General features: G+C 37.2%; 1 protein-coding gene across 39 annotated transcripts in view; it reads left to right on the top strand.

The window, feature by feature from the left end:
- The window catches only part of EPB41L2 (erythrocyte membrane protein band 4.1 like 2), a 225776-nt gene that overhangs the window by 153436 nt on the left and 58997 nt on the right, over positions 1–13343 (top strand). For all 39 annotated transcript variants that reach the window (XR_004267794.1, XR_004267795.1, XR_004267796.1 and 36 more), the window contains exons 6-8: positions 4082–4157; positions 7512–7730; positions 9416–9503. Coding sequence is in view for 35 of the 39 variants with exons in the window: in XM_032274787.1 (XP_032130678.1) it covers positions 4082–4157; positions 7512–7730; positions 9416–9503 (383 nt within the window). In the remaining 4 variants the exon portion in view is untranslated. The remainder of the gene's footprint in view (positions 1–4081; positions 4158–7511; positions 7731–9415; positions 9504–13343) is intronic.

A 13343-nucleotide genomic window follows, 5' to 3' on the forward strand; every position in this document is an offset into this window, starting at 1 on the left:
CTAGACTCACATTCCTGAATACTCACTCAAATTGTCCTATGAAGTAATATATGACCTTTTTTAGAGGGAAATGAAAGAGAAGCTACTTTTCTGTAAATTTTACTCTCGGTGTAAATTTTACCCCACTGAGACCTGCTACTGCTGCTTTGCCTGCTTCATTTTGAAAGTGTACAATCAGTTCAATATGCACATCTTTGGCCACAGAGACATATAGAGACACTGTTCCTGGATGTACTGGAGTGAGGACTGGGGAACAATCTTTTCAGTTCTCTGAGGTCACTGGCATCTCTACAATCAAGGCTTGTAGTTAGGCCTCATCGTTCCTTTTTTCCCCTTTCCCCATTTGTTCTTGTTGTAGAATCCCAAAACCACCTCAAGGGTCCCACTCTAACTGGCTTCAGTTCCCTCTCTAGGTTCTGCCTCTGCAGGTTGTGTTGCCTGTGGCTGGTTTTTTGGTATCTGTGCCAAGAAACATGATCAACCAAGAGAAACCTCTGTTAGCGGATCTGGATACTTAATTGACTTCAGGGTCTGTGAATGACTGAAGTAGAGAAGGTAGGCAGCTACAGGTAGTTGGAATTTTCGGTCTGGAGAATAAAATCTGAAGGCTGGTAAATTCCTAACCGCCCTCCTTGACGGTGGACCTCAGAGTTGTCCCAGGAGAAACCACTTCTCCAGGTGCCAGCCTGCAAGATGCCCTTTGTACTGTTGATTTCATTTCTCTACTTATTATTCCCAAGGTCAAACTGCAACAGATCTGTACTTTCCCTTCTGCCCTTTTCATCTACCATCTAACTCCTACTTTAGGTTCTCCACATTGGTTTTCTTCATTTCTTTCTTTCGCTCTTGGATTATTTAACTTTTTGGTAGTCTTCCTTTCATTTCTTTGCTTTCCTACTCTCTTTTTTAATTCTGAGCATATACCTTATTTTTCCCATTTCCTCTCCCTGTAGACTTACCTTTCTTTTCCTTTTTTAAAATGCCTTTAATTAGACAGACCAACCTCCTGATTTGCCCAGGGCTGAGGGGCTTCTCGGGATATGAGACTTGAAGTGCCAGAGTTGGAACCAGTTCCAGGCAGGTAGCATAGTTGGTCACTCTCTCCTTTGATTATTATTCCTGAGTTTCCTGCATTCTCTTGTATTTATTTTCTTGGTGTTTCATCCATTTATGGTTGCTTCATGATGGGAAAGGGAGAAAAAGAAGAGGAATAAGTAGACACCAGATACATTATGCTTGCATTATGGAAGAAACTGTACCAGAGTTTTGGACTTTTTCCTTTGTCCCTTCTGCAGTTGTTACTTTGCAAAGTGCATGCATTCAGAAAGGTTACGCATGCTTAGTTCTTGCACTGTGAAATCTGACCTGCCAGGTGACCCATGCAGAGAGAGAACAGGGCAACCTCTGAAATATGATTGATGTTCCATTGAGTTGTTTCCTGTGGTTTTGTTTGGGATCTTGTTTGATTATTTTTTTGTGTGTGTGCCACTCTTTTCAGAGTCATGGAGATTTCCTAACTTTTGGAGGCCAAATCTCTTGCTGATTACAAATACGTTCTTATGTTTTGATTATCTGTGAAGTTTTAAAAACTTATTTCAGAACTTTTATCCTTGTGGTTTGGCAAGATGAATAACAGTAAGATTCGACTTTTAAAAACTATTGGAACTAGTTCTTTAAATGGAATCATGTACTGTAGCCATCATGAGAGTAGGCTGAGGAAATGAAGCTTTAGCAGTTGTATCTACCTCTTTTCTTCCTGTATGAAAATGGACAAAAAAACCTGCCTGTTCTATCCCTGGTCTCTGCTATGATTTTATTTTCATTTTTCAGCTTATAGGCAGTTAGCAAAGATAAATATTCATCTTTTTTGAGTTGCCTATGACAACCTATAACTTAATGGTTCTTGTTTAAAATTTGCCTTAAACAATCTGTAGCTAGAAGATTGTTTATAAATAGCAAGGTAAAAATTATGATGATGATAATGTGTAATTAAATTTAAAAAGTTTAACTTGAAAACTGCTAAGGAAGTAGACTTTAAGTGCTCTTACCAAGAAAATAGTATGTAAAGAGTAATGCATATGTTAATTAGCTTAATTTAGCCATTCGCCAATATATACTTATTATAAAACATATTGTATACTATAAATATGTACCATTTTTATTTGTCAGTTTAAGAAACCTTAGCGTTATTGGTACATTTTAACACCTTTTAGATTTGGAAGTATATTTGAAAATATGTAGCCTATTAGAAATGTATCTCTGAGTCCTGTCCAGGCAACTATGAACAAGGAGCCATTAAGAAATGATAATCCTGTGATGACTTTGCTTAATTATGGATAAGCAGTCACCTCGAAGAAATGTTTATACAAACACAATGCATGGATATTTGACAGCAAATATCAGCCAAGAAACCTATCTCTTGATATTGAGGAAAATCTTATATCCCATTATTATGTTTTAAAAATGTAAAGTAGAACTGAAATCCACTGCTTAAGTTCAGCAGGATTGACTTCATTGGCAGAATGGTGATGTATTGGGCCAAAATCCAGCAAAAATGCATGTGTATATGGCAGTAGCCATTTAATAAATATTTGAGTGAGGGAAAAGGTACTGTGCTGACGGTAAGACAAAGGACAAAATGGATTCAAGGAATTTTTCTTCAAGTCTATAAGTTAAACATCTCATGAGGTCTTTAAATATGTATGGAATGGAATAACTTGGCTGGGTGTAGTGGTTCATGCCTGTAATCCCAGCACTTTGGGAGGCTAAGGTGGGAAGATTGCTTAAGCCCAGGGATTTGAGACAAGCCTGGCAACACAGGGAGACCTGGCCTCTGAAAGAGTGAAAAATAAGTAAGCCGGACATCGTGGCACATGCCAGCTACTTGGGAGGCTAAGATGGGAGGATCCCTTGGGCCCAGGGAGTCAAAGTTGCAGTGAGCTACAATCGTGCCACGGTGCTGCACCCTGGGTGACAGAGTGAGACTCTGTCTCAAAAAAACCAAAAAAACAAAAACCTAGAATGCAATAATTTATATGCGTGTATATATATATATATGTATGTATATGTGTATAATACATATATATTTATATGTGTATAATTTATATAATGCAATAATTTATATATATATACACACAAATTTTTGCATTCTGCGTGTATATATATACACATAAATTATTGCATTTATATATATATATACACACATAAATTATCGCATTCTGTGTGTGTATATATATATACACACACACACACTATTTTTGTAAGTTAAAAAATTATGAACTTTAAGTGGAACTCTAAATTCAGGCTAGTGGAATTATTTGGATCACTTGAGGAAAATAATACCTGCTCTTTCCCCCATAGTTTTACATTTTTAAAGCTATCCTACACGTGCTCTATCAAAATAGTTAAATTTTAATGTATAAATATCAATATTTTAACTTTTAACAAGTCATTTATGATATGGTTGCTTGACTTATTCATTCTTTATGGAACAGTACAGCAAAGTGTATGTTATATACAGGTAAACTTAGACCTACTCTATAAAACCTGGGAAATTATTGTCCTAAAGTATTGTGAAATTGTACCATGCTTTCCCTTCTTGGGATCTCTTTTAACACGTTCTTCAAATAGCCCATTAATAATTTTTGAATAGCTATTACTTCTTGATCATTACTCTCCTTCCCTACAACAATGTAGAAATCCTGAATTTTTTTTTTTTTAAAAAGGGTAGAAAATATTTAGCAACAAAAGATCCTCAGAACTATTACGTGGGGATTATATTAAAATTTTTGTATAATAGATCACTGTAGAAAACACCTGTTGAGGCACCAGTAAATGTTTATAAGAAAGAGAACCTGTTATTCTTTAATGGTGGCTTCTTTATGTAATTGATTTTATTTTCGTTTTCCTTTCATTTTTATTTTATAAGTGATATTAATTTTATTTAAATAAAATGTAAAATTCTGCACATTGATTTATAGTTGGATTAGTCTACACTGTTTGATCCTTGACCTTTAAATGTTATCACAATAGTCATTCTTCTGTTAATTGGGTGCATAACTGTGATGTTTAATAATTACAGACCTTCCCTGGCTATTCACTTTTAATGTGAAGTTTTATCCTCCTGATCCTTCTCAACTGACTGAAGATATCACCAGGTACTTTATATTTGCGTTTTAGAATGAGCCTTTCCTTACAGCTCTCGTTTGTTTCTGTGCCCTGGGAGCATAGTGGTAATTTCAGGATTGAAAACCAAAGCAGTTTTCTTAAGTTTTAGAAGTTTCCTGGAAAATGGGTACATCCAAATAGTTTGAAATGTTGCCAGTTTCAAAAATTTTATTCACTTTCTTTAATTTTTTTATTATATTCTAGTAATGAAAATTTTAAAAATGATAACTGCTGACAACTTTGTTTTCTATGTTATACTTTTAAAAGTCACTAATATTTAATATTTGAGATTTTAATACTAAGGTCATTTTTGTTGTATATAACTCATGTGTGTCTATATACTAGTCTGATACTACACAGATGATATGAGGTTAGAAAAATGAAATTATTTTAAAAGGCCAATTGAACTGGTAATTTTTTTTTCTCTTCTCCTTCCAGAACCAAACAAGATAGGATTTCTTATGTAGAGTCAATAGCTAGTTCACTTCCATCTGCTCCAAGATTGTGTGAGCTATAAGAACATACACTTAAATTGCAAAGAAAGGATTCTGTTTAGGAGCAAGAGAATATTTATTGATTCTAAGTACTTGAATGGCAACCAAAAAACATTATTGTGAATCAAAAAGTACCTTGAAATCTTAGCCCGATTAGACTGGGTACCAGGGATAGCATTTCTCAGCTTTGGTAAGAGGCAGTATAAAGGGTGATTTTTTTTTAAAAGGATAATTTTTATATTCCATATTTTAAAAAGGTTACTTAAATGGCCAAGTACAACTGTGTGCAGTGTATGACGTTTAGAAAACTAGAGGGGCTTAGAAAAAGAGTCTGCTTGTCTTCAGTTCCTGTATCTTTGATGCTTTCTGCTAAGCCAGTTTTGTTGTCAGATACCAAATTGTAGAGGTGCTTAAGAGTGCATATTAATGTGAAATAGGAAGGATGGAGATTTCTTTCCAATATTGGTACATAGCAGTACATAGCAGCCTTTTGTTTTGTTTTAACTACTTATTGCTGAATAGGAATGTACTAATTAAGTTCCGAATGAATTAGATTCACCTAGTAAATAATAAATAGTAGCTTTTGTAACTGCACAGTGAGCTACTTAGAGCATAAAACCTGACCGGATGGCGTGTGTAGGATGTAGAGCTTCACTGCAGATGTGCCTCTGAACAATGCATGTCACTGGGGCTTTGTGACCCCACACACTCTGTATATATACTCCTCCTTGCAGTAATTTGTTTGGGGAACGATAATCCTTTGGTGATTGCAAGTTTGTAGCATCAGTAAGTACTTTGGTTTTCCATATAAATGGATCTTGAACAGTCTCCCTGTCTGTAGTGGAAGGAACAATATAGTCTGCTCAACAAACTAGAGGTCTCAGTGGTGCAGCCTGAGACCAGCCACCTGCCTGTACTTGTGGCCTGGCAGCTTAAATGTCATGATTGAAATCTTCACCATGACTTGAGTGACTGTTTAGAAGGTGGGGTAGGCTTTTGAGAAGAGCAAGAATACTATTTAGAATAATGTTTGAAGAATGCTTCGTAGTGCTGTGTGAAGATGCAGTTTGGTAATTCAGGGAGCTCTTGCCATTTTTTGTTAGAAGTTTCTAGGGTTTCGACTTAGGCTTTGAAAACAGAGGAAAGGACTAATGTGAAAAGCAGAGACAATAATATGAAAGGAAGTGACAGGATGGAATCTTTGTGTTCAGGTTCTAAAACTGCCATAAAATGTGGAGAACTATCACTATTGTTAATTAGAGTATTTAAAGATAACCTGGATCCATGGTTTAAAATTTAGTTTTCTGAAGTATGTACAGTTATGCTCATGTTGTTCTATGGGTCGAGGAAACATATAATCCTCCTTAAAAAGAGAATTTCTGCAAGGCATAAAATACTCAACATATTGTAGTGATAGTCAAAAGACTTTGAATCTCTCAATTGCCGAGAACTTGTCATGTGGCAAGCACTCTACTCACTGTGGGACTATGGTGATGATAGAGTCCCTGCTCTGCCTGATGATATATTTGGAGGTAAGCCAGGTGTAACTGAACTGAACTGGCCCCATGTGCTGGATTGTGCTTTCTGACCCAGTAACAACAAGGCCTGGACCAGAGGCCAGCACCCCCCATTTGATCATGTAGGGTAGAGAGCAGGAAGAGGATTGGGCCCTAAAACCCAGGCCAGGTAAGTGTCCACGGGACTAAGATGCCCAGCTGCCAGCAGGAATGCCAGTCTCCAAAAGGTCTTAGAGAATGAAGACTCTGCTATTGATATAGGAGGATCCGTGGTGACTATAGCAAGTGATGAAATTTGAGAGTAGAAATTACATTTTAAAATGTTACCAAGAGGAATTGACAGTGGGATTGAAAAGGGGGAAAAAACCCCACAGACTATATGTCACGTGTTTCTGCATTTTATTTCATGGAAATGGAAATTCTTTTAGAACTGTATTATGTACCACGTGGATCATTGAATGAGAAACATTATTATAGCCACTAAATATTATAGCTTCTAGTTATTGATTTCTAGGCATCTGGCAGATATTTTATTTATATTAGCTGATGATCACATTCATCTTCCAAGGGAGGTAGAATTCTTAGGGTCTTTCAGGTGGGAAATTACCCTTAGGCAAGTAAATTAACTTGCTCAAGGTCATATGGAGTCAGGTTTTCCTGGCTTCAAAGCCCAGCCTTTTTATACTAAACTGAGCTAGCTACGGCTTTACATAGGGTAAGTGGACAAGTAAGGGCTTCAAAGTAGAGATTTATCAATAATTGTTGTTAAAGGTGTTTCCAGAGAAGAAGAAATTAGAATAAACAGAGTTAAGATGATAAAGGGTGGGTGACCTTAGCTTTTCTTACAAATGATTGACTAGTTTTTTTTTTTTAACCCATTAATCTTTACATCTTTTGAGTGCTAATTTTTATCACAATTTTAAATCCAAGGAGGCAGTTTAAGTGATTGAAATTTTTACTTCAGTCACAAAACTCTTAATAGTAATTATAGACTGACTTTTACTGGAACAGCAGTTCAGAATTTTCATTCTATTGCGTGTATGTGTGTGTGACTGACTTTTCTTTAAAAAAAAAATGCAGCATTTGATTCTAAATATTTTCTTTTACACACACACACACACACACACACACACACACACTAGCCTTCTGGACCCAGTTTCTATAAAAAGTTGAGGCTTTTTATTAGAGAAGAAGATTTTTGCTATGGATATGAAGAACACCTATATTGTATATTTGTTTTCAAAGGGGTATTAATTAGGTTTTAAGGGCTAAGAGTGTTCCAGTCTCACCTAATGGTTCTCCTCTGACCCCTTTCTCCCTCTGCTCCTCACAGATACTTCTTGTGCCTTCAGCTCCGGCAGGACATTGCTTCTGGCCGCCTGCCCTGTTCCTTTGTGACTCATGCTCTTCTGGGATCCTACACACTACAGGCTGAACTTGGTGACTATGACCCGGAAGAACATGGCAGCATCGACCTCAGTGAATTCCAGTTTGCCCCAACTCAGACTAAGGAGCTGGAAGAGAAGGTGGCAGAGCTGCACAAAACCCACAGGTCTGTTGCTTTGCTGACTGGAGAGGGAATGGCCATGGTAGATTTAAATAGCTTCTCTTGTAGCGCTTACTAGACATTGAGCACAATTTACAGGATTTTCCAGTTTTTCCTTTTGGAGCTTCACCAAGCACTAATCAATACAACATGCAGCCCTTGAGGCATCCTTTCATTATTTTTATGACTATCGTATAAGAAACTATGCTCATGAGACTGTATGTTTTCATTTATTGGAAAAATGTACTTTTCCCAATGACACCTTCTTCTCTCTATCCTATTCCTTAACATATACACATTGGAAATAAACATGCCCACATACTTATTTGACATTTACTTTATATTTCTTCTGCCTTTTAATTGTCCTGATGACTCTGTGTGGTAAGAAAGCTAGGGAGATATTGAGGCACTGGGATTTGAATTACAGTGTAGGTGGCGATGGACATAGGAATGGTAACTGAAATGTACAGGCCGTGCCACTGGAAGATGATCTATTGGTTTAGCTAAGATTACTTACATTACATTAATACCATATCACACTTTGAGAACATTTATGTCTGTGTGAAAAGAAAATGGACTTTTTATACAAGTTTTTAGAACTCTGGCTGCAACTATATCACAAAATTATAGTTTTATAAAATTTTTACTAAAGTGATCTGAAAGGAATTTTCCAAAATTAGAAGGTTTTCAAACAGGCCATATTCATTGACTTTGAAAAAATGCAGTATTTGACTCTAAATGTTTTCTTATTAATTTATTTAAATTCTATTTAATAGACATTTGTTGTATAATTCTAATAGGAAATATGAGATACTGAAATGCCATGGGGAATGTGAAAATTAATGGGACATGGTCTTGCTCTTTAGGAGCTTAAATTTTATTTAGTTGGGCATATACGTAGGAATAAAAATTACTTTATTTTATTTGATTTTTTGTTTTATTGAGATGAAGTCTTGCTCCGTCACCAGGCTGGAGTGCAGTGGTGCGATCTCGGCTCACTGCAACTTCCGCCTTTAAGTGATTCTCCTGCCTCAACCTCCCGAGTAGCTTGGATTACAGGTGCCCGCTACCATGCCCAGCTAAGTTTTATATTTTTAGTAGAGACAGGATTTTCACCATGTTGGCTAGGCTGGTCTTGAACTCCTGACTTCAAGTGATCTGCCCGCCTTGGCCTCCCAAAGTACTGGGATTACAGGCATGAGCCACCGCGCCCAGCCGGAAATAATTTTAGTATAGCCAGAGTGTGATTTGCATTACCTATCATAGGTGTAAAATCAAATACAAGTAATTTTGATCTTTATTATGCTGAACTCTAGTGAAATAAAATGAAGGAGTAAAAATGTGTTTATCACAGAAAGATGAGATCACTTTTTTTTAATTCTCTGGTTCTTATGTTGTACCCTGTTGCTGGGAGTTTTTCCCTCAGTGGAAATAATCAAAAGCAACTTTTTAAGATAGAAGGGGTAAGAATGGAGGTATACCTCTATGCAATTTAGCAGGTTTAGATGTTAGGATCTTAAGAGAAAAATGTTAAAGGTTAAGAGTTGTTTTCTTACTTTTTCCTACTTTTCTGCAAACTTGGCTGGGTTACTTCCTCCCCTCCAGACTCTCTGAGCACATACACTCCTCTCATTTGACTACATTTGCTCTGCACCCATTAAGAAGATAATACTGTTTCTTTTGATTCTCAGGGGTTTATCTCCAGCACAAGCTGATTCCCAGTTCTTAGAAAATGCAAAGAGGCTTTCCATGTATGGTGTTGACCTACATCATGCCAAGGTACTGTAAATGTAACGGGAAGTAGCATCACACCAGTCTGTTGACTGAAGTTTTGAGAGGGCTCCAGTTTCGGGATAGCCCAGCTAATTTTGGGGAAAAGGGATTTGCCTTCACTTGAGGATCTCTGGAATGTTTCCCTGGTGACTAATTATGGGGTTTATAGTTGTGGGAAAGACCATGTATTTTCCCTCTACTGCTTATTTTCCCAGGCTTTTAAATTAATGCCATTTCATAGGTATTTACTGTGATTCGCCATGTCAGCCTGTTTCACCCCTTATCCTGGTTTTATTCTGCATCTTGGCTTCTACTAGGCCAAGTGCTGTGTCTGTCCCAGTTCCCTCTCCCACCTCTGTCTTGGGAGAGGAGAGCAGACCTTAGCAACCATAAAAGGACAAAAGCAGCATGGATAGGACCGCTTTCCAAAAAGCTTCTGTGTGGTGAAGGAGCCCTAGATCTAGCCTTGTCCCTGTAGGTGTGTTTTGTACTTTGTGAAAGATAAGGTAGGCGGGCCCAGGCTCTGAGTAATAAAGCACTTTCAGTCTAATTTGAAACCTAGTAAAAGAATAAGACAATGGAGACATGGGAAGCCAATTGTAATCCTGAATACCATAATCCTGAAAGATAAAAATCTCGAAAATATAATGCTTGAAAAAATAATTTTAAGTTATTTAAAAGACATTTATTTACGTTTTTAAAGGGGGATTTGAGAAACATAAAACACAACAGAACTTCATAGGCCACTTTTAGTTTTTTTGAGGTGGATTTTCACTCTTTTTTTCCCAGGCTGGAGTACAATGGCGCAGTCTTGGCTTACTGCAACCTCTACCTCTCGGGTACAAGTGATTCTCCTGTCTCAGCCTTCTGAGTAGCTGGGATTACAGGCATGCGCCGCCATGCCCAGCTAATTTTTTTGTATTTTTAATAGAGACAGGATTTCACCATGTTGGCCAGGCTGGTCTCGAACTCCTGACCTCAGGTGTGAGCCACCGTGCCTGGCCCATAGGCCACTTTACATGACAAAATAGGCAGTAGTAACATACATACTTTTGCAAGCATAAATGCTTCAGTATACTGACGATAGTCACAGGGTATGAGTTATGAGTAGACGAATCCTGTTCATACAAAAATAGGTCCAAAAGTGAAATGTGTAAGCACACATCACTATAGTTGGTCGCCAGTAACAATATCAGTTACTTCATGGTTCTAGTTTAGTTGATTATATGGTGGGGAGAGTCAAGAAGGAGAATGACAGGCAAGGTGAAAGATGGATTTGTTTTTAAAAAATATATCCAGAATCAACATGTCCTATGGTTGCCTGCTTTTAAAAGACCCTACCAATCTCTAGATGTTGTTTAGAAGCCCAAATTATGATTTGAGACCTCTCTAGGAAAGCTCCCCCTACAAAGTTGCCTTTCCTCCCTACGCCTCTGATGAATAATTCTTGCGTTTGTGTTATTAATCATACCCTGTATTTACATAGCATTCTTTTTTTTCCTCAGTGGCTTCCTTTGTTTAAATACTTTTCTGTATTACAAAACTAATACATGTTCATCATAGAAAATAGAGACAAACAGAAGAAAATAAAGACCACTTCAATCTTTATGTAGAAATAAGTACTCTTAATACATTTTTTTCTTTTTTCTTTTCTTTCTTTGCTTTTTTTTAGATCGCTGGGCAGTTGAATTCACATGCTTTCTAAAAATGGGGTCATACTATGAGCACCATTTCTGTCAGTTTTTTTTAAACTTGCTATTATAAGATTTTTCTATGTCAGTAAGTAGTCTCTGGCACCATCATTTTTAACTACTAGATGCCGTATGCCCGTAATTTTAAAAAGTACTGTCATACCATCTCATTTTTTTTTTTTACCAGTATACCATCTTATTTAAAATTGGAATGTTTTTTATTTTACAGCTACATAAAACAGTGCAGAGAATGACTTGTTTAAACCTGTGTGTTGTTAAATGGTCTATCTGCCTGATACCTTCTGGGAAATGCTAGTAGGAGGTGAAACAGATTGTCTTGATACTCAAGTGCTTTTCTGATCATTTTCTGTATAATGGGTCAGGCTACGTTAACCAAGAAGCAGAAATAGGGAGGGAAGAAAAAATAAGTTTGGGACCAAAAAAAACCTCCCAAACCTCTCTTCCTCTAGACCCTGCCATTCTTGCCACATGGAAATCTTGTATCTCTGCTTTGTTGATCATTAGTTAGAAACCAGTTCTTAAATGGCAGTGCTGTAAGGTTTCAGGATTCTTGTTTTTGATGTTATATCTTAGAAAAGTAAGAAATTGTGGACTCTGAAGTATAATATTCTTTCTCGCTGTGTAGTTAGGAGCAGAACGTTAAAAAATTTCAAGGGAACCTTCATTCTGTTTATCATCTGATAGACTCTGTAGAATATATTTGATAAGCAAGATATTTGTGGCTTATTGAAAAGAATATATGTGGCAGTTTAAAAGAACTTTTCACATTTCATGTTGTTTCAAGTTTTATGTCTTTTTATTTTTCATTTTTTTTTAATTAGAAGAGTTTATAAGGCATATTTGTGTTAGGATGAGTTGAAAAATGTTGAATAAAAGGAACCTTGACAAAGGTTCAGAGAAATCGTAAGAGAATCGGGACACTGGTGATGGCCCCAGGCTAGTGTCTGCAGCTATCCTGATCTCTCTAGGTCTGTCTGAAGGAGGGAGGGCAGAGTAGTTTCCAAAACCCCCAAGCAGAGATATGTGGGGAGAGTGCTGTCTTGCTGGGAGCCATTGTCAGAGGGACAGAGTCAGCCTGATGTGGCCACGCAGGGAGGGAATCTGGGTATTAAACATCCTGACCTCCCTTTCCTTCCTTGCCTGATCTTTGGCAAGAGCTTCCTTAATACTAAACTCATTTGAACGCCAGCTGTCATGGGATCCTGTTGAAATCCCTATGGGACAGTGAGCAATGCAGAGAAGGTGCTCCTTTTCATTAGTTTATTTTTCTGATTTTGCTACCATGTGGCATAACTTATCTATGATGGATTGAGTCCTGCCTTTTCGTCTTTTCACTTGCTACCCTTTATCTGTAGTTCCTGTTCACACAAATAGCGGTAATTCTAAAATAATTATGTAGAACAACGAAAGTCAACCATTTTACTTGAATCTGAGTTGTGCTTATTTTTAAGTCAGATAAAATAGCTTCCTTGTCCCATCCAAAGATTGCTTCAGACTAGAGATGGCTCATTCAGTGTTTCAAACTCTGGTTGCCTCCCCACTTGTGGTGAGAACATGCCGTCTCGGGCAATCTTCTGCCTTGCTTGCTGTGGCCATGGGCAGTGATGGTTTTGGCAAACATACTATGGGGTCTGGTGCCAAGTTGCTTGGGCACCTGTGCCTGATTCACCCCAGCTTTTTAGTCTATTCCTAGAGAGAGTTGTGGCTGCCAAGATAAGGGTGAGTAAAGCAATCGATTGGATTTTTAAAAATGGCTTACGTTGGTCTAACGTAATTTTATTTGTGTGTGTGAATTATTCAAGTGTCACAGCAGAAAGCAACTAGCATCAATTAGCTAATACTACACTTATAAAAAACTGATTTAAGTGGCATTAAAGCGTTCTTAGTGATAAGACAGACAAAATGTTATCCTTTTACTAAATTGGGAGTTAGGCTAAATATGGAGGTTGTTTCAGCATTTTTTGTGAGAATTTGTTTCGTATTGTTTGTGATTTCTGAAAATGTGAATATCTTTGAGCAATAGTCTTCAATTTTACATATGTTGAATGAGAGCCATTTCTCCTCTTAAGAGACAAACAATAATTTGTATGCTTTGAATATGTGCATCTTAGATCTTCCCTACTTGAAATGTGAG

Source organism: Sapajus apella, unplaced genomic scaffold (assembly GCF_009761245.1).
Source record: "Sapajus apella isolate SASKATOON/1434 unplaced genomic scaffold, GSC_monkey_1.0 scaffold6, whole genome shotgun sequence".
NCBI classification, from domain to species: domain Eukaryota; kingdom Metazoa; phylum Chordata; class Mammalia; order Primates; family Cebidae; genus Sapajus; species Sapajus apella.